The 20626-nt window shown below is 57.9% G+C and overlaps 1 protein-coding gene across 1 annotated transcript; it reads left to right on the top strand.

Annotated features, from left to right (window-relative positions):
- The first annotated feature begins 299 nt into the window (after positions 1-299).
- Positions 300-9782, top strand: EIF3F (eukaryotic translation initiation factor 3 subunit F). The gene is made up of 8 exons (XM_029046593.1): positions 300-603; positions 4631-4701; positions 4953-5032; positions 6610-6747; positions 7072-7163; positions 7907-8043; positions 8144-8257; positions 9490-9782. Exons 1-8 carry the CDS (start codon positions 300-302, stop codon positions 9565-9567), a joined length of 1014 nt encoding a protein of 337 aa, XP_028902426.1. The 3' UTR covers positions 9568-9782.
- Positions 9783-20626: the final 10844 nt, after the last annotated feature.

The raw sequence follows: 20626 nt of genomic DNA, 5'->3' as shown, positions 1-20626 counted from the left end.
CTCATATGTCAAATGGTGATGAAGGCTGCCAACTCCATCATCAAAAACGGTTCTCCCAGAGGCCTGTGGGGCAGGGCCCTGCAGGGCCGCGCCCCTCCCCCGCCCAGGCGTCAGCCGGAAGTGACGCGTCAGGGCCCGCCCCCCCCCCCCCGCCGGGCCTCTCGCCCAATCCGCGCGGCGGGGGCGGTGATCGGGCTCGTGACGTCGTCGCCGTGCGCCGAGGGGGTCACGTGGGGTCCTCGCGGCCAATGGGAGGGCGGCGCCGGCCGTCGCTCTCTCTCCCTCTCTCCCTCGGCAAGATGGCGGCGGCGGCGGCGGCGGGTCCGGCGGCTCCGGCTGCCCCCGCGGCTCCGGCCGCCCCCCCGGCTCCGGCGGCTCCGGCTCCTGAGGCGGCGGCGGTGGCGGTTCCGGGGGCGGCGGCGGCGGGGTCGGCGGGGTCGGCGGGCCCGGGCCCGGCCCCTGGGGTGCCGTCGGGCCCGGCGCTGGGCGGCCCGTTCCCCGGCGGGCGCGTGGTGCGGCTGCACCCGGTCATCCTCGCCTCCATCGTGGACAGCTACGAGCGCCGCAACGAGGGGGCCGCACGCGTCATCGGGACCCTGCTCGGTCAGAACCCCGCCTCTGGACGCGCACGCCGCACACACCCCGCACACACACCCCACACACACTCCTCACATCCACACCCCCACACAGATACACCCCACATACGTACACACCGTACACACTCCATATGTCCACGCATACATACCCCCCACACACCACGCACATATGCACACCATACACACCCCACAGATACACACCATACACACACACCACACACATACACACCCCCACACAGATATACCCCCCCACACACCATACACACCCCACACACCATACACACCGTACACACCCCACATGTCCACGCATACATACCCCACACACATACCCCACACGTACACACCCCACACACACCATGGACACGCACACTATGGACACACACACCATACACACCTCACATACACACCCCCACACAGACCCCCCACACACACACCATACACACCCCACATGTCCACGCATACATACCCCCCACACATCACGCACATATGCACACCATACACACCCCACACATACACACCCCACACACACCATGGACACGCACACCACACACACTATGGACACACATACCATACACACCCCCCACCCCCACACAGATAGACCCCCACACACACCATACACACCCCGCACACCCCACATGTCCACGCATACATACCCCCCACACATCACGCACATATGCACACCATACACACCCCACACATACACACCCCACACACACCATGGACACGCACACCACACACACTATGGACACACATACCATACACACCTCCCACCCCCACACAGATAGACCCCCACACACACCATACACACCCCGCACACCCCACATGTACACGCATACATACCTCACACACACCACGCACATATGCACACCATACACACCCCACAGATACACACCATACACACACACCATGGACACACACCCCCCCCACATACACACCCCCACACAGATATACCCCCCCACACACCATACACACCCCACATGTCCACACATACATACCCCACACACATACCCCACACGTACACACCCCACACACACCATGGACACGCACACCATGCACACTATGGACACACATACCATACACACCCCCACTCAGACCCCACCCCCACCCCCCACACACACCCCACGTACATACACACCCCACATGTCCACGCATACATACCCCACACACATCACGCACATATGCACACCATACACACCCCACACATATACACCCCACACACACCATGGACACACATACCATACACACCTCCCACCCCCATACAGATAGACCCCCACACACACCATACACACCCCGCACACCCCACATGTACACGCACACATACCCCACACACATCACGCACATATGCACACCATACACACTCCACACATACACACCCCACACACACCATGGACACGCACACCATACACACCTCACAGATAGACCCCCCCCCCACACCATACAGACCCCACATGTACACGCATACATATCCCACACACCACGCACATATACACTCCACACACCCCACACACATACACACTCCACACGTACATACACACCCCACGCATCGGCCATCCATTCAGTCGTATTTATTCAGCGCCTTCTGTGGGCAGAGCCCTCTACTCGGCGCTTGGAAAGGATTCATTCATCCATTCGTATTTATTGAGTGCTTATTGGGTGCCCAAGCACTGTACTCAGCGCTTGGAAAAGATTCATTCATTCATTCGTATTTATTGAGTGCTCACTCAGCGCTTGGAAAGGATTCATTCATTCAGTTGTATCTATTGAGCACTGTACAGAGCAACTGTACTAAGCATTTAGAAAGGATTCATTCATTCGTATTTGAGTCCCTACTGGATGCCCAGCGCTGTAGTAAGCGCTTGGAAAGGATTCATTCGTATTTATTGAGTGCCTACCGGGTGCCCAGCGCTGTACCAAATGCTTGGAAGGGATTTATTCGTTCAGTCGTGTTTATTGAGCGCCTACCGGGTACAGAGCACTGTGCTAAGCGCTTGGAAAGCGCGATTCGGGAATAAAGGGAGACAATCCCTGCCCACACCGGGCTCACGGTCCAGAAGAGGGGGGAGACAGCAAAACAAGCAAACGGGCATCCATAGCATCAATTTAAAGAATAGAATCGTTAATAAAATAGAGTGATAAACATATACAAATATGCACAGTGCTGTGGGGAGGGGAAGGGGGAAGAGCAGGGGGTGGGAGAAGGGGGAATGGGGAGGGGAGAAGGAGCAGAGGGAAAGGGAGGCTCAGTCTGGGAAGGCCTCTTGGAGGAGGTGAGCCGTAAGTAGGGCTTGGAAGAGGGGAAGCGAGTGAGTTCGGCGGAGGTGAGGAGGGAGGGCGTTCCGGGACCGCGGGAGGACGCGGGCCGGGGGTCGACGGCGGGACGGGCGCGAACGGGGGACGGTGAGGAGGTGGGCGGCGGAGGAGCGGAGCGTGCCAGAAACGCGCTCACAGTCTCGTACGTAGCCTTAGAACCGACAGTTTCCCCGTCCCTAATCTCTTTTACTGTTTTGCCCCTCCTGTAGACGATACTTTGTTTTCGAGCGCTTACTCCGCGCCAAGCACTGCACTAAATGCTGCGGCCGACGCCGGATGACGGGGCCGGCCGTCGCCGCCGGTCTTTGTTAAGTGCGTGCTGGGCGTCCCCTGCCCCTCTGAGTGCCGGGGCACGTGCGGATCGATGGGGTCGGACGCGGTCCCCTGTCCCGGGTGCGGCTCGCGGTCCTCATCCCCGTTTGACCGGGGAGGTAACCGTGGCCCAGAGAAGTGAAGCGGCTTGCCCAAGGTCCCACGGCAGAGCCGGGATTAGAACCCACGTCCCTCTCGGCCCCCCTCCCCCGGCAAGGCTCCGTCCGCTGCAGCGTGGCTCAGTGGAAAGAGCCCGGGCTTGGGAGTCGGAGGTCAAGGGTTCGCATCCCGGCTCTGCCGCGTGCCAGCTGTGTGACTGTGGGCGAGTCACTTCACTTCTCTGTGCCTCAGATACCTTGTCCGTCAAATGGGGATTAAAACTGTGAGCCCCACGTGGGACAGTCTGATCCCCCTGTATCCCCCCAGCGCTTAGAACAGTGCTTTGCACATAGTAAGCGCTTAACAAATACCACCATTATCGTTAGGCACACTGTCCTGCACGGGGCTCGGGGTCTTAATCCCCGTTTTGCCGGCGAGGTGAGCGAGGCCCAGGGAAGTGACTTGCACAGGGTCACACGGCAGGCAGAGGGAGGATTAGAATTTCGGTCCTCTGACTCGGAGGCCCGGGCTCTTTCCGCTCGGCCGGGCGGTGCTCCCTCTCCGCTCCTCTCCCGCCGCGTCGCTCGCCGTGCCCCCGTCCGATCTCCCTTGCCGCCGACCCCTTTCCGTCGTCCTCCCTCTGGCCCGGCCCCTCCGTAGTCGCCGGACCGCCACTCTTCCCGCCTCCGAAGCCCGATGCGAAGCAGCGTGGCTCAGGGGAGGGAGCCCGGGCTTGGGAGTCCGAGGTCGTGGGTTCAAATCCCAACTCCGCCGCCTGTCAGCTTTGGGCAGGTCGCTTCTCGGTGCCTCAGCGACCTCATCTGTCAAATGGGGAGGAAGGCCGCGAGCCTCACGTGGGACAACCTCATTGCCTTGTGTCTACCCCAGCGCTTAGGACAGTGCTCGGCATATAGTAAGCGCTCACCAAATACCAACATTAATATTGATGAGGTCACATCTCCGGGAGGTCTTCCCCGGCTCCCCCTCCCTTCGGCATCGTCTGCGCGCTCGAATCTGTGATCTGCGGGAGTGTGATATCCACCCCACTCACACACTGTGATTTTTTTATACTAAAATCTCCCCCTCTAGACCGTAAACTCGTCATTTCGGGCAGGTCGGCCAACTCTCTTGTATTTTACTTTCCCAAGCGCTTGGTACGGTGCTCTGCACGTAGTCGGGGCTTCGTAAACGAACGCCGTCGACGGTGGGCGGGGACCGTGTCTACCCACTCCGTGTCCGATTTTCTGCCCACGCCGAGCCCCCGGTAAATCGCGGCGAGCGGCGGCTAACCGACGGTCGGTTCTCCCCCCCAGGGACGATCGACAAGCACTCGGTGGAAGTTACCAACTGCTTTTCGGTGCCGCACAACGAGTCCGAGGACGAGGTGAGCCTGCCGGAGGGGCCGCGTGGCCGTTTCCTCCCACGCCGAGGGTCGAATCGGCTCGGCGAAATGTCACCTTCTCCCCCCACCCCGACGTGCTCATGGTCTGCCGCGTGGCGTCTCGGGGTCGGCGGGCCCGCCGACGGGGTGCGCGACCCCCGCCGTCCTCTCCACCCCCCGCGTCTTCCTCCCCTCGGGGGTCCCGACGGGGGGCCGAGGCGCCCGTCCCCACGCGCCCCTCCTTGGCTCCCCAGGTGGCCGTGGACATGGAGTTCGCCAAGAACATGTACGAACTGCACAAGAAAGTCTCTCCGAGCGAGCTCATCCTGGGCTGGTAAGTCGGGAGCTCGGAGGAAAGAGCCCCGGGCTTGGGAGTCGCAGGCCGCGGGTTCTAATCCCGACTCGGCTACTAAAGCAGCCGTGTGGCTTTGGACAAGTCGCTTCACTTCTTTGGGCCTCAAGGCCCCACGTGGGACGACCCGATGACCTTGTATCAACCCCAGCGCTTAGGACAGTGCTTAAGGAATACCGTGATTATTAGTATTCTGAAAACGCCTGCCCTCAGATAAGCCCGGGGCGGGTTTGGAAAGAGCCCGGGCTTGGGAGTCAGAGGTCATGGGTTCGAATCCCAGCCGTGTGACTGTGGGCAAGTCACTTCATTTCTTTGGGCTTCAGTTACCTCATCTGGAAAATGGGGATGAAGACTGTGAGCCTCACATGGGACAACCTGATGACCCCGTATCTCCCCCAGCACTTCGAACAGTGCTCTGCCCATAGTAAGCGCTTAACAAGTACCAACATTATTATTATCATTATTATTATTATTTCCCTCTGCCTCCCACCCTCATTCAGTAGCCGACTCCAGCTTACGGACGTACGTATCTGTACTTTATCCATATTAATGTCTGTCTCCCTCTGGGCTAAAAGCACCTCGTGGGCAGGGGATGTTTCACAGTTCTCTCCCCAGCGCTCGGTACAGTGCTCGGGACGCAGTGAGCTCTCGATAAATAGTCGAGGGTGTGAGCGAACGAAATGTTCGATGCGCTGAGCCCCTCCGGTCGGAGTCTGGAGATGCGGACGCCGCCGAGCCGTGTTTCTCGAACTTGTTCCCCGAAGCGTCGATAGGGACGCTCCGCCACCTCTGTTGAGTGATAACCTCCCAAGAGCACAGCGTGGCTTAGTGGCTGGAGCTCGGGCCTGGCGGTCAGGAGGATCCGGGTTCTGATCCTGACCCCGCCACCTGTCTGTCGTGCGAACTTGAGCAAGTCACTTGCGTGCAGCAGTTCCCTCGTCCGTAAAATGGGGGTGAGGGTCTGAGCCCCCACCCCGCGGGACGGGGACTGTGTCCAACCTGATTACCTTCTATCTACCGCAGCACTCAGGACAGTGCTTGGCACATGGTGAGCACTTAACAAGTGCCATCGCCAGAAGCAGCCTGGCTTAATGGAAAGGGCTTGGGAGTCAGAGGACGTGGGTTCCGATCCCGGCTCCGCCACTTGTCTGCTGCGTGACCTGGGGCAGGTCGCTTCACTTCTCCGGGCCTCAGTCCCCTCATCTGTAAAATGGGGGGGGGGGAGACTGTGAGCCCCACCTGGGACCACCCGATGACCCTGCATCTCCCCCAGCGCTTAGAACAGTGCTCGGCACACGGTAAGCGCTCAACACGCACCGTCGTCGTTATCTTTGCCGTTCGGCTCGCGGTAAGCACCCGAGAAATATCACCGGTGGATCGCGAGCCCGTCGCGGGCGGAGAACGTGTCTCCCAACTCGGTCGCGCCCTCCCCGGCCCCCCGCCCGGTGCCCCGCCGGCGGGAAGCGCCCGGTAAACGCCGCCGATGGATCCGGTGCGCTTCCCGGGGTCGGCGGGGGCGACCGCGCTGACCCCAAGCGCCTCCGGGTTCCGTTTCGAAGGTACGCCACGGGCCACGACATCACGGAGCACTCGGTGCTCATCCACGAGTATTACAGCCGGGAGGCTCCCAACCCCATCCACCTCACCGTGGACACCAGCCTCCAGAACAGCCGCATGAGCATCAAAGCCTACATCAGGTAAGGGAGGAAGCGGGCGGCCGCAGGGGACCTTCGGTCGCCTCTTCGGCCCTTCCCCGGCGCGACTCCGCTGACTCGAAGATGGAGTCTTGAGAGAAAAGCGTGGGCCAAAGAAAAAGTCATCGAATGTTCTCTGGCCCCCCGCCCTCCACCGGGTTTCGCGTAGGCTCCTCCGGCAAGTGTGCGCCCCGCGTGGGACAGTCTGATGACCCTGTATCTGCCCCAGCTCTTGGGCCAGGGCCTGGCACGTAGTAAGCGCTTAACAGATGCCATAGTTAGGATGATGATTATCGTTAATATAAAGGGCTTTTTTTGTCTTGGTAGTGCTTCGATGGGCGTCCCCGGGAAGACGATGGGGGTGATGTTCACGCCCCTGACGGTGAAGTACGTCTACTACGACACCGAGCGGATAGGCAGTAAGCGAACCTCCCTCTCCGCTCTCAGCCGGGGCTCTCGTTCGTGGTGGCGACGGGACGGGCCCGGCCTCTGAGCCGGTGACCGGCGGGACCCCCTTGGGCCCGGCGGAGCCGCCCGTCCCCGTCGTCCGGAGTCGCATTGAGGAGACCTAACCTCCTCCCGGAGTTGGCCCCTGACTGCTGAGGACCGTTTTCTGATTTAAAGAGCGAATGCCCCAGGCCTATAGGAGATCATCTCATAGGCCTTGGGTGCAGTAATTTCCCCTGGCTCGTCTCCTTCCTGCTCGGCCTAAGGGAGAAAATCAAGCCTCTCTTCCCTTGGGGTCGCGGCTCCGGTTTGTGGCAAGGGGGCGTTAAATTCCCCTTGCTTGCTTCCTCCCGCGAGGAGGAGCGGAGCCTATTGTTTTCCTTTGATCTCTTCACTCCCCGTCCGCCCCTTTAAAGGCCGCCGCCGCCCCCCCTTAGACGATTCATTCCCCCCACCCCCGTCCCACCTCACTTGGCTGCCTGCCTCATCCCCGACAGCCGTTTGTCCGAAGAGCCGGGCCCCGGGCGGGTCTGAGTCGACCGGGCGGTGCCAGGCCGGCCCCCCGGAGCCGGGGGCGCTCGGGAAATACCGGCCGAGGCGGCGAGCGGGATCGAGGTCTCAGCGCCGACGAGCACCCGTGTCTCCGGCGAGCTCCTCCGCCGGGGCCCCGGACCCGCCGTCCCGGTCCCCCAGCCGCTCTCTTCCCCGTCCTCAGTCGACCTGATCATGAAGACGTGTTTCAGTCCCAACCGGGTGATCGGGCTGTCGAGCGACCTGCAGCAGGTGGGGACGGCCTCGGCCAGGATCCAGGACGCCCTGAGCACCGTGCTGCAGTACGCCGAGGACGTGCTGGTGAGGCGGGCCCGGGCCGCGGGGCGGGAGGGGGAAGGCGAGGCTCCGTGGCCTCGGCCTCCGCCGCGCGGGGATCTTCAATCCCGTCTCTCCGGTTCAGTCCGGGAAGGTCTCCGCCGACAACACCGTGGGCCGTTTCTTGATGGACCTGGTTAACCAGGTGCCCAAGATCACTCCCGAGGACTTCGAGACCATGCTGAACAGCAACATCAACGTGAGTGGGCTCCGCCGCCGCCTCCTTCCCGCCGCGGAGACGCGGAGCGGAGAAGCTCCGGGCCGTGGGGAGGGGGAGGAGCGTTGTCGGTTGGGCGCTCGCCCTGTGCGGAGGGCTGGGGCGCCGCGTCTGGGCGGGGGGGATGACTGCCTCTGGTGGAAAGACAGATCTGCCCTCCTGTATAAACCCACCTCCCCCCACCGCCCCGCAGCGGCTCGGTTTTCCAGAAGGGAAAGCGGGCTTCGTCGCGGAGGGGTCGGGGAGGTTGAGCCGGTGGCCAGGTCCCACCCGCGGGGATGACGGAGAAGCAGCGCGGCTTAAGGGAAAGTCGGGAGTCAGAGGTCGCGGGTTCTAATCCCCGCTCTGCCACTTGTCAGCTGGGTGACCTTGGGCAAGTCACTTCACTGGGCCTCAGTGACCTCATCTGGAAAATGGGGGGGGAGATGACCGTGAGCCCCACGTGGGACAACCCGATGACCCTGTATCCCGACTCTGCCATTTCTCAGCTGTGTGACTGTGGGCAAGTCACTTCACTTCTCTGGGCCTCAGTGACCTCATCTTTAAAATGGGGATTAACTGTGAGCCTCACGTGGGGCAACCCGATGACCCTGTATCTACCCCAGCGCTTAGAACGGTGCCCTGCACCTAGTAAGCGCTTAACAAATACCAACATTATCATCTACCCCAGTGGTTAGAACGCTGCTCGGCACACAGTAAGCGCTTAACAGATACCAACGTCATTATTATGACGGGCTTGGGGGGGGCCGGTCTCCGTTACCTCGTCTGAAAAACGGAAATTAGGACTCCGCGCCGCGTGTGGGACAGGGACCGTGACCCAATGGATTCACTTCATTCATTCATTCAATAGTATTTATTGAGCGCTTACTATGTGCAGAGCACCGTACTGAGCGCTTGGAATGAACAAGTCGGCAACAGATAGAGACGGTCCGTGCCGTCTGACGGGCTCACGGTCTAATCGGGGGAGACGGACAGACAAGAACAATGGCAACGTCGGCTCCGGAACTCAGTACAGTTCCTGGCACAGGCTGCCAAATAAGTACCATTAAAACAAAATGAAAAGCCGACAACCGAGCAGTGCCCCGTACGCGGGAAGCGCTCAGTGATGACGATGAGAACGCCGATCGCCTTGGCTTCCGCGGCCTCGGCGGCTCCCTGCCGCCCTTTCCTCGCCTCTTTCCTTCCCGTCTCTAACCGTCGGCCTCCTCCCCCAGGACCTCCTGATGGTGACCTACCTGGCGAACCTGACCCAGTCCCAGATCGCTCTCAACGAGAAGCTCCTGAGCCTGTGACGGACGCCCCCGCCCCGGTGACCGGCGGCCCGCCCCGTCCGTCTCATCCTCGGTCCGGTCCCCCTGGCCCGGCCCCGGGGGGGCTTGGAGCGAGGTCATCCGTTGGTCGTCCCCCCCCGCCCCCGACCACGACAGTGGCCTCTCTGGGGCGCAGTCAGCTCCCTTACCCTGAAGGAGCGGCGGCCCCCCAATAAAGCTCTATTTCTATTTGGTAAGTGACTCTGTCCTGGTTCTCGTCGGACCCTGGGGTCATTCTTGAAAATGGAAGGGAGCCTCGGAGGAAGCAGCGTGGCCCGGTGGAAGAAGCCCGGGCTCGGGCGTCGCAGGTCGTGGGTTCACCTCCCGGTTCCGCGTCTCGTCGGCCGAGTGACTTGGGGCAAGTCGCTTCACCTCCCTGGGCCTCGGTTACCTCATCTGCGGAATGGGGACCGAGACCGCGAGCCCCACGGGGGACGGTCTGCTCACCTTGTCTCCTCCCCAGTGCTTAGAAGAGTGCTCGGCACAGAGGAAGCGCTGAGCAAATGCCATCGCTCTTATTATTTTAAGGGCCGAAGGTACACGGGGGACTGGGGCCGGTCATCAGAACCGCCCCTTCCGGCCACGAGCAAGAGGCTCCCACGTGCCCCATCCCCAGCAGGCCCCGGCCTTGCGCCCCGTAGCTTGCCGAGAGGCGGGGAGCCCCGGCGGGGGGGGAGCATATTGCCTGCCCCGGTCCCGCTGCCGCACCTGGGAACGTGCCAGAACGTACAAGCGGCGCGGCTCTGCGGAAAGAGCCCGGGCTTGGGAGTCAGAGGTCATGGGTTTGAATCTCCGCTCCGCCCCTTGTCAGCTGTGTGACTGCGGGCCAGTCACTTCACTTCTCTGGGCCTCGGTGACCTCATCTGGAAAATGGGGATGAAGCCTGTGAGCCTCAAGTGGGACAACCCGATGACCCTGTATCTCCCCCAGCGCTTAGAACGGTGCTCGGCACATGGTAGGCGCTTATCAGATACCAACATTATTATTATTACCATCCCCGCCCGCCACGGATTGGCCCCGGACGACCGGGAGAGTGGCCAAACGTCCGAGCTGGGGCTTGGAAAATCCGGGGTCAATAGAGAGGCGGCGTGACTCAGTTGGAAGAGCCCGGGCTTGGGAGTCGGAGGCCGTGGGTTCTAATCCCGGCTCCGCCACGTGTCTGCCGTGTGATCTTGGGCAACCCACTTCGCTTCTCTGTGCCTCAGTCCCCTCACCTGTAAAATGGGGATGAAGACGGGGTGCCCCACGTGGGACCATCTGATGACCTCGTATCTCCTCCGGCGCTTAGAACGGTGCTTGGCACGTGGTAGGCGCTTGACAAATATATTATTCTAAGCGATCAGGACCCCGATCCAGGAAATCAGGGATTGCTTGGCGTCTCTGCCCTAAGCAGAAGCAGGCGGGTGAAGACCCACAGGTCATCTGGAGATTTCAATCCCCAGGTTGCCCGCTGGAAGGCTACTTGTTCTGTTTTGCTGCCTGTCTCCCCCGTTTAGACCGTGAGCCCGTCTTGGGGCAGGGATGGTCTCTATCTGTTGCCAGATTGGACATTCCCAGCGCTTAGTACAGTGCTCTGCACATCGTAAGCGCTCAATAAATAGGATCGAATGAATGAAGACCACTGAAGAAGGGCAGGGCCAATTGGATCGAAGTTGGGGAGGGGTGATGGCGGGCGTGGTTTTTTCCACCCGTTTTCAAAAAGTCATTTTCAGAGAGTCGTAGGGCAACAAGCCGAGGTTTAGCGTTGGTTCTGTATCCACGGGCTGTTACTGTGAATAATATCGCGTTCATGGAGCTATCCGGTTGCGTCGTAAGAGCAGGGGTCGGAGGAAAACAGCGCTTCAACCATCATTTGGGGGGACCGGGGAGATGTCAGAGACCACGTCCGCGCTCGACGGACCGTTGGTCAGCCTGGTTTAGGGCGCGTCCTGTCAAAACCTGCAAATTCCGGCTCTGCCCGGGATCGGGGGAATTTGGGGAGGGCTCCTGTTAGGCGTGGGAGTGAGGAACCTGCTGCTCGGCGATAAAGGAGCAACGTGGCACCGTCCCCGTCCGAATCGACCGTAAGCCGTTGGACGCCACGTTTTTCCACGGATGGGAAGAGGCCGTGGCAGGCGCGGTCCGGTGTACGTGCTCGCGATTGGAGCAGTTAAATAATCAAAGTGGTATTTATTAAGCACTTCCTACGTGCCAACCGCTGTACTAAACCCAAGATAATCAGGTCCCACACAGAGCTCGTGTTTGGAGAAGGGAGATTATTATTTATTAAGTGCCGTCGAGTCGTTTCCGATTCACGGCGACTCCACGGATATGCTTTGTCCAGAACGTCCCGTCCTCCGGCGTGATCCGCGATCTTGCTGAAGGTTCTTCCGTTATCCTTCGTTACGGTCTCCGTCCGTCTAGCCGCCGATCCGCCTCTTCCACCTTTTCCCTGGGCTTTTCCTAGCGTTCGTGTCTTCTCCGGAGAAATAGGAAGGAGGGAGAACGGGTACCGAATCCCCATTTTGCAGATGAGGGAACCGAGGCACAGAGAAGCCAAGTGACTCGCCCTGAGGTTCTTGAGCAGACGAGTGGCGGGGTCGGGATTAGAACCCAGATCCTCTGACTTCCAGGCCCGCGCCCTTCCCACTAGGCTGAGCTGCACCGAGGTACCATTTCCCCATCAGACCGTAAACTCAAGGCCAAGGACCTTGTCTTCTTAAAGCTTCGCGGCATCTCAGTTTTTTGCACAAAGTAGGAATTCAGTACAACTCCTTATTTATGTTAATAAATAAGAAGCAGCGTGGCTCAGTGGAAAGAGCCCGGGCTTGGAAGTCAGAGGTCACGGGTTCGAGTCCCGGCTCTGCCGCTTGTCAGCTGTGTGACCGTGGGCGAGTCACTTTACTTCTCTGTGCCTCAGTTACTTCATCCGTAAAATGGGGATTAAGACCGTGAGCCTCACGTGGGACAACCTGATGACCCTGAATCTATCTCAGCGCTTCGAACAGTGCTCTGCACATAGTAAGCGCTTAACAATTACCAACATCATTATTAATGGCCTCTGGGTTTTCCTGCCTCGTGTCAAGAGCCCAGGCCTGGGAGTAGAGGACCTGAGTTCTGATCCCGGCTCCGCCACTCACCTGCGGGTTTTTGGACAAGTTACTTAACTTCTCCGGGCCTCTGTTTCCTTATCTGCAAAAAAGAGCTAAGATACCCGTCCTTCATTCGTTCGGTCGTATCTATTGAGCGCTTCCTGTGTGCAGGGCGCTGTACCGAGCGCTTGGAAAATACAGTTCGGCAACAAAGAGAGGCAGACCCTGCCCACAGCGGGCTCGCAGTCTAAAAGCGGGGAGACAGCAAAACAAGCAAACAGGCATCGACAGCTTCAATATAAATAAGTAGAATTATAGCAATATGCATATCATTAATAAATAAGATCATAAACGTGTACATATATACACACGAGTGCTGCGGGGCGGGGAGGGGGACGGAGCAGAGGGAGGGAGTCGGGGTCAAGGGGAGGGGGAGCAGAGGGAAAGGGGGGCTCAGGCCGGGAAGGCCTCCCGGAGGAGGCGAGCTTTCAGGAGGGAAAGCTCCCTCGCGCCGGGACGGGGACTGTCTCTGATCCGCTTAGACCGTATCGACTGCACGGACCCATCGCCCGTAGTATCGGAATCGTTACTAAGCCCCAGTAGATTTCCATTCACGCCAATGTTCCGGATTCCCCCAAATGGGAAATACTTCTCCGGGGAGTCGGAGGTCTGTCCCCATCGCTGTCAGCCGGTTTGGGGGTTTTGCTTTTTTGTCTTATCGGGAGGGGAAAGAGGGTTTTGTGTGCGTGTGTGTCCGCTGTTGCGCGGAGCCTTGCTAGCAGGGCGAGGGGTGGGGTGGCGTGGGATGAATACGCGGGGGAGAGAGGCCGACCGCAGGCGGACCGGGAAGAGGGCTAGCGATCAAGGGGGATGGCAAGTAACGCCTGGTTTGAAAAAGCCTGAGGGTTGCCCTCTGTAATCGGTCGGGGGCGGCGAGTGTGCTCTGGAGCCGGGCAAGGGGGTTTGAGGCCAGAGGGGGAGAAGGGGCTCAGTCGATCCTAAGCAAATGAAACCGGAGTGGTCCTTGGAGGGCCAAATGTCTCCACTCAGAGTGGCGTCTTTCGGAGCGACGGAGCACAGTCACACAGCTGCCAAGTGGCAGAGCCGGGATTCGAACCCACGATCTCTGACTCCAAAGCCCGGCCTCTTTCCACTGAGCCACGCTGCTTCTCTACTTGGGGATTAACCGTGAGCCTCACGTGGGCCGACCTGATGACCCTGTATCTACCCCGGCGCTTAGAACAGTGCTCTGCACATAGTAAGCGCTTAACAAAAACCAACATTATTATTATTATTATTATCCTGGGTCCTCCACTTGTCCGCTGTGTGCCCTGGGAAAAGTCACTTCAGTTCTCAGTTCCCTCAGCTGTAAAATGTGAGCCCCACGTGGGACAACCTGATTCCCCTATGTCTACCCCAGCGCTTAGAACAGTGCTCGGCACATAGTAAGCGCTTAACAAATACCAACATTATTATTATTATTAAAATGGGAATTAAGGCCGAGAGCTCCAGGAGGGACAGGGACTGCGTCTATCCCCGTTGGCTTCTATCCACCCCAGCGCTTAGCGTACAGTGCCTGGCACGCAGTAAGCGCCTAACAGATGCCACAATTCTTCTTATTATTATTACAAGTTAATCAGATGGGGTGAAGTCGATTAGACTGTAAGCCCGTCGATTAGACCGTAAGCCCGTCAAACGGCAGGGACCGTCTCTATCTGTGGCCGACTTGTTCATTCCAAGCGCTTAGTACAGTGCTCTGCACCTAGTAAGCGCTCGATAAATACTATTGAATGAAAGTCCCCCTCCCACCTGGGGCTTACAGTCTAAGTAAGAGGGAGAACGGGTAAGCCCGTCACTGGGCCGGGATGGTCTCAATCTGTTGCCGAATTGTCCGTTCTGTGCTCTGCACGTAGTAAGCGCTCAATAAATACCATTGAATGAACAGGTATCGAATCCCCATTTTGCAGTCGAGGAAGCGAGGACAAGAAATGTTCAGTAGCCTGCCCAACGTCACACAGCAGGCAAGAGGTGGGGGGGGGGCGGTCTTCTGTTTCCCGGGCTGGGGCTTCATCATCACCATTTCCTCTCCATTGTAATTTCAATGGGTTTAAATTGATTTAAATGGTATTTGTTAAGCACTTACTAAGCTCCAGGCGCTGTACTAAGAGCCATTCAGGTTGGACACAGTCCCTGTCCCACGTGGGGGGGGGGGGGGGTCCACAGTCTCAAGTAGAGAAGCAGCGTGGCTCAGTGGAAAGAGCCCGGGCTTTGGAGTCAGAGATCGTGGGTTCGAATCCCGGCTCTGCCACTTGGCAGCTGTGTGACTGTGGGCGAGTCACTTACCTTCTCTGTGCCTCAGTTATCTCACCTGTAAAATGGGAATGAAGACCGTGAGCCTCATGCAGTACAACCCGCTGACCCTGGATCTCCCCCAGCGCTTAGAACAGTGCTCTGCACATAGTAAGCGCTTAACAAATACCAACATTATTATTATTTTGCTATCTGTCTGCCCCCTTCTCGACTGTGAACCCGCAGGGATGGTCTCTCTCTGTTGCTGAAGTGTACTTCCCAAGCGGTTAGTGCAGTGCTCTGCACACAGTAAGTGCTCACTAAATAACGAATGAATCAAAGGGAGACATTAAAGCCAATTAACATAAAACTGATCAGGCCAAATTAAAGGGGGGGGGGGGGTGTGCCAGGATCCTGCCCTTACAAATTCCTACTCCCTAAGGGCCTTTCCTGATCAGGGATTTGGGTTGTTATTTTTGGGGGAATCCCATCTCTCAGCCCCTGCGGAATCACTGATTAGCTTGTATCTCCCCCCGGGGCTTGTCTCCGTGGGAACTGGGTGGAGGGAGAGATTCCTTGATTCGATCGTATTTATTCATTCAATACTCATTCAGTAGTATTTATTGAGCGCTTGCTATGTGCAGAGCACTGTACTAAGCACTTGGAATGTACAAATCGGTAACAGATAATAATAATAACGTTGGTATTTGTTAAGCGCTTACTATGTGCCGAGCACCGTCCTAAGCGCTGGGGTAGACACAGGGGAATCGGGTTGTCCCACGTGGGGCTCACAGTCTTAATCCCCATTTTCCAGATGAGGGAACTGAGGCCCAGAGAAGTGAAGTGACTCGCCCACGGTCACACAGCTGACAAGTGGCAGAGCCGGGGTTCGAACCCATGACCTCTGACTCCGAAGCCCGTGCTCTTTCCACCGAGCCACGCTGCTTCTCATAGAGACAGTCCCTGCCCTTTGACGGGCTTACGGTCTAATCGGGGGAGACGGACAGACAAAAACAATAGCAATAAATAGAATCAAGGGGATGATCATCTATTGAGCGCTTCCTCTGTGCACAGCACCGTACTAAGCGCTTGGAGTGTACAATTTGGCAGCAGATAGAGACCATCCCTGCCCGACAACGGGCTCTAAACGGGGTGGAGGGGACAGACAGCGGAACAACTGAGAGATGCAGGGGGTGGGGGAGAGGGGAGAAGCGCTTACTGTGTACAGAGCGCCGTACTAAGTGTTTAGGAGAGTCCAGCAGAACCGAGTTGGGAGACGTTCCCTGCCCACAACGCGCTCGATCGATCGATTCGATCCCCTTCCAGTCGATCCCCTTGCCCCCTCCGACCTCTCCTGGCTTCTCTCCTCCTCCGACCCAGTCCGCACGCCCTGCTGCTCTAATGCCAACCTTCTCGCCGTGCCCCGATCCCGTCCATCTCCCCGCCGACCCCTCGCCCGCATCCTGCCCCTGGCCTGGAACGCCCTCCCTCCTCATGTCGGAGAGACCGCGTCTCCCTCCACCGTTTCAAAGCCTCATCGAAGGCCCGTCTCCTCCCGGAGGCCTTCCCCGACTAAGCCCTCCTCTCCTCTTCCCCCACTCCCTTCTGCGTCGGCCTGACCTGCTCCCTTTATCCATCCCCGCCTCCCAACCCCACATCCACTCAGGTACCTATTTGTCATTTATTTTATATTAACCTCTCCCGTCTAGACCGCGAGCTCGTCGGAGGCGGGGAATGTGCCCGCCTGTCGGCGCGTCGCACCCTCCCGAGCGCTTAGGACAGCGCTCCGCACACAGTGAGTGCTCAATAAATACGGCTCGATGAACGAATGAATGAGCGCAAAGCCCCGCGGTGGCATTTATCGTATCCCACCTCGACTCCCGCGGCGGCTTCCTCCCCGACAGTGAAAATAACTGTGGTATTTCGTTCATTCGAAGCAGCGTGGCTCGGTGGAAAAGAGCCTGGGCTTCGGAGTCGGAGGTCATGAGTTCGACTCCCGGCTCTGCCACTTGTCAGCTGGGTGACTGTGGGCAAGTCACTTCCCTTCTCTGGGCCTCAGTTCCCTCATCTGTAAAATAAAATGGGGATTAAGACTATGAGCCTCACGTGGGACAACCTGATTACTCTGTATCTACCCCAGCGCTAAGAACGGTGCTCTGCACATAGTAAGCGCTTAACAAATACCAACGTTATTATCTACTGAGCACGTCGTGGGTGCAGAGTATTCGTCGGCGCTTATTAGGTACCAACCACTTAAATTCGGTCCTGGGCTGGATACAGACTGATAACGTCCCACCCGGGGCTCGCAGTCTAAGTAGGAGGGAGAAACGATATCGAACGTCCATTTTCCAGATGAGGGAACTGAGGCACAGAGAAGTCACACCACAGGTAGGTGGAAGAGCCGGGATTAGAAGCCAGGTCCTCTGCTTTCCGGGCCCAGGCTCTTTCCACTAGGTCACACTGTCGTCCTCTCAAATCCAGACTTCACTCTGCTGCCTGCAGCATTTTTCCCACTCCTCCAAATCCTCCAATGATCAGCGCTTAGAACAGCACTTTGCACATAATAATAATAATAATAATGTTGGTATTTGTTAAGCGTTTACTATGTGCAGAGCACCGTTCTAAACGCTGGGGTAGACACAGGGGAATCAGGTCGTCCCACGTGGGGCTCACAGTCTTAATCCCTATTTTACAGATGAGGTAACTGAGGCACCGAGAAGTGAAGTGACTTGCCCACAATCACACAGCTGACAAGGGGCAGAGCCGGGATTCGAACCCATGACCTCTGACTCCAAAGCCCGTGCTCTTTCCCCTGACCCACGCTGCTTCTCCTAGTAAGCGCTTAGCAAATGCCCTCATTATTATTATTCCCCATCCATCTGGCCTGTAACAGAAAGTGCTCACCATCGGCTTTAAGGCACTCACTTAGCCATCCCACTCCGGTCCACACCTCACTCCGCTGCCCGGCTCATTTTTCTACAGAAACATTCGGGAGACGTCATCCCGCTCCTCAAAAACTCCGGGGGTTGCCCCTCCACCTCCGCATCGAACAAAAACCCCTCACCGTTGGCTTTAAAGCATCCATCACCTCGCCCCCCTCCTACCTGCTGAGAAGCAGCTTGGCCTAGTGAGAAGCAGCCTGACCGAGGTGCAAGAGCCCGCGCTTGGGAGTCAGAGGTCACGGGTTCTGATCCCGCCTCCGCCACAAGAACCTTGGCTTCTCTGTGCCTCGGTCACCTCCTCTGTTAATATGTTGGTATCTGTTAAGCGCTGACTATGTGCCGAGCACCGTTCTAAGCGCTGGAGGAGATACAGGGTAATCGGGTCGTCCCACGTGAGGCTGGCAGTTAATCCCCATTTTCCAGATGAGGTCACTGAGGCCCAGAGGAGTGAAGTGACTTGCCCGCAGTCACACAGCTGACAAGGGGCAGAGTTGGGATTCAAACCCATGAACTCTGACTCCCAAGCCCAGGCTCTTTCCACTGAGCCACGCTGCTTCTCGAGATTGAGCCTGTGAGCCCCACATGGGACGACCTGATGACCTTGTATCTACCCCAGGGCTTAGAACAGTGCTTGGCACATAGTAAGCACTTAATAAAAACCATCAGTATTATTATTTTTACCTCACTTGGCTACTCTCCTACTACAACCCCGCCCACACACTTTATACTCCTCAAATGCTCACCTTCTGGCTGTGCCTCCGTCTCATCTCTCACTCTAGGCTTCAAGGTTCTCCATCCCCTCGCCCCTTCCTACCTCTCCTCCCTTCTCTCTTTCCACCGCCCAACCCGCACGCTCCGCTCCTCGGCCGCCCACCTCCTCACTGTCCCCCGTTCTCGCCTATCCCGCCGTCGACCCCGGGCCCACGTCCTCCCGCTGTCCCGGAACGCCCTCCCTCCTCACCTCCGCCAGACTCATTCTCTTCCCCTCTTCAAATCCCTCACCTCCTCCAAGAGGCCTTCCCAGACTGACCTCCCCTTTTCCCTCTGCTCCCTCTACCCCCGCCTTCACCTCTCCGCAGCTAAACCCTCTTCCCCCCCTCTTCCTCTGCTCCTCCCCCTCTCCCATCCCATCCGCTCAGCGCCGTACTCGTCCGCTCGACTGTATATCTCTTCATCACCCTATTTATTTCGTTAATGAGATGTACAGCACCCTGATCCCTTCCTCCTCTCTCGCCCCGCTCCAGTCTAAATAAATGGTGGTATTTGTTAAGCGCTTACTGTGTGCAAAGCACTGTTCTAAGCGCTGGGGGATACAAGGTAATCAGGTTGTCCCACGTGGGGCTCACAGTTTTAATCCCCATTTTACAGATGAGGTAACTGAGGCACAGAGAAGTTAAGTGACTTGCCCAAAGTCACACAGCTGGCAAGTGGCGGAGCCGGGATTCGAACCCATGAACTCTGACTCCCAAGCCCGCGCTCTTTCCACTGCACCACGCTGCTTCTCAGTCTATTCTTCACTCCACTGCCCGGCTCATCTTCCTGCAGAAACGTTCTGGGCCTGTCACTCCCCTTCTTAAACACCTCCAGTGGTTGCCCATCGACCTCCGCTCCAAACAAAAACTCCTCACTCTAGGTTTCGAGGCTCTCCATCGCCTCGCCCCTTCCTACCTCTCCTCCCTTCTCTCTTTCCACCGCCCACCCCGCACGCTCCGCTCCTCTGCCGCCCACCTCCTCACCGTCCCCACCCTATCCCGCCGTCGACCCCCGGCCCACGTCCTCCCGCTGTCCCGGAACGCCCTCCCTCCTCACCTCCGCCAAACTCATTCTCTTCCCCTCTTCAAAACCCTACTTAAAGCTCACCTCCTCCAAGAGGCCTTCCCAGACTGAGCTCCCCTTTTCCCTCTGCTCCCTCTACCCCCCCGCTTCACCTCTCCGCAGTTAAACCCTCTTCTGCCCCCTTTCCCTCTGCTCCTCCCCCTCTCCCTTCCCCTCCCCTCAGCACCGTACTCGTCCGCTCAACTGTATATATCTTCATCACCCTATTTGTTAATATGTACATCACCCTGATTCTATTTATTTGCTATTGTTTTAATGAGACGTTCATCCATCCCCTTGATTCTGTTTATTGCCATTGTTCTTGTCTGCCCGTCTCCCCCGATTAGACTGTAAGACCGTCAGAGGGCAGGGACTGTCTCTATCTGTTACCGATTTGTCCATTCCAAGCGCTTAGTACAGTGCTCTGCTCATAGTAAGCGCTCAATAAATACTATTGAATGAGTGAATCTGTCTCACGGCCGACCCCTCGCCCACGTCCTGCCTCTGACCTGGAACGCCCTCCTTCCTCAAATCCCACAGACTATTAATCTCCCCCCTTTCAAAGCCTTCCTGGGAGAGACGTCTCCTCCGGGACGCCTTCCCTGACTAAGCCCCGCTCTCCTCCTCTCCCGCTCCCTTCCGCGTCGCCCTGACTTGCTGGCTTTGTTCTTCCCCCCCTTCCAGCCCCACTGTACGTATCTGAATTTTTATTGATTTGTATTGATGACTGTCTCTCCCCCTCCTGCCTGGTTGTTGACAGGGAATGGAACGGTTTATCGTTGTCTTGTACTCTCCCAAGTACAGTGCTCTGCACATGGTCAGCGCTCAGTAAATACAGCCAAACGAAGGAATGAATGAATCCTCACTCCACCCCCTCCCACAAGACTCAAGCCCATATAATAATGTTGGTATTTGTTAAGCGCT

The sequence above is a fragment of the Ornithorhynchus anatinus genome, chromosome 2 (assembly GCF_004115215.2).
Source record: "Ornithorhynchus anatinus isolate Pmale09 chromosome 2, mOrnAna1.pri.v4, whole genome shotgun sequence".
Classification (NCBI taxonomy): domain Eukaryota; kingdom Metazoa; phylum Chordata; class Mammalia; order Monotremata; family Ornithorhynchidae; genus Ornithorhynchus; species Ornithorhynchus anatinus.
The sequence above is the reverse complement of the archived record's forward strand: the minus strand, read 5'-3'. Positions and strand labels throughout refer to the sequence as shown.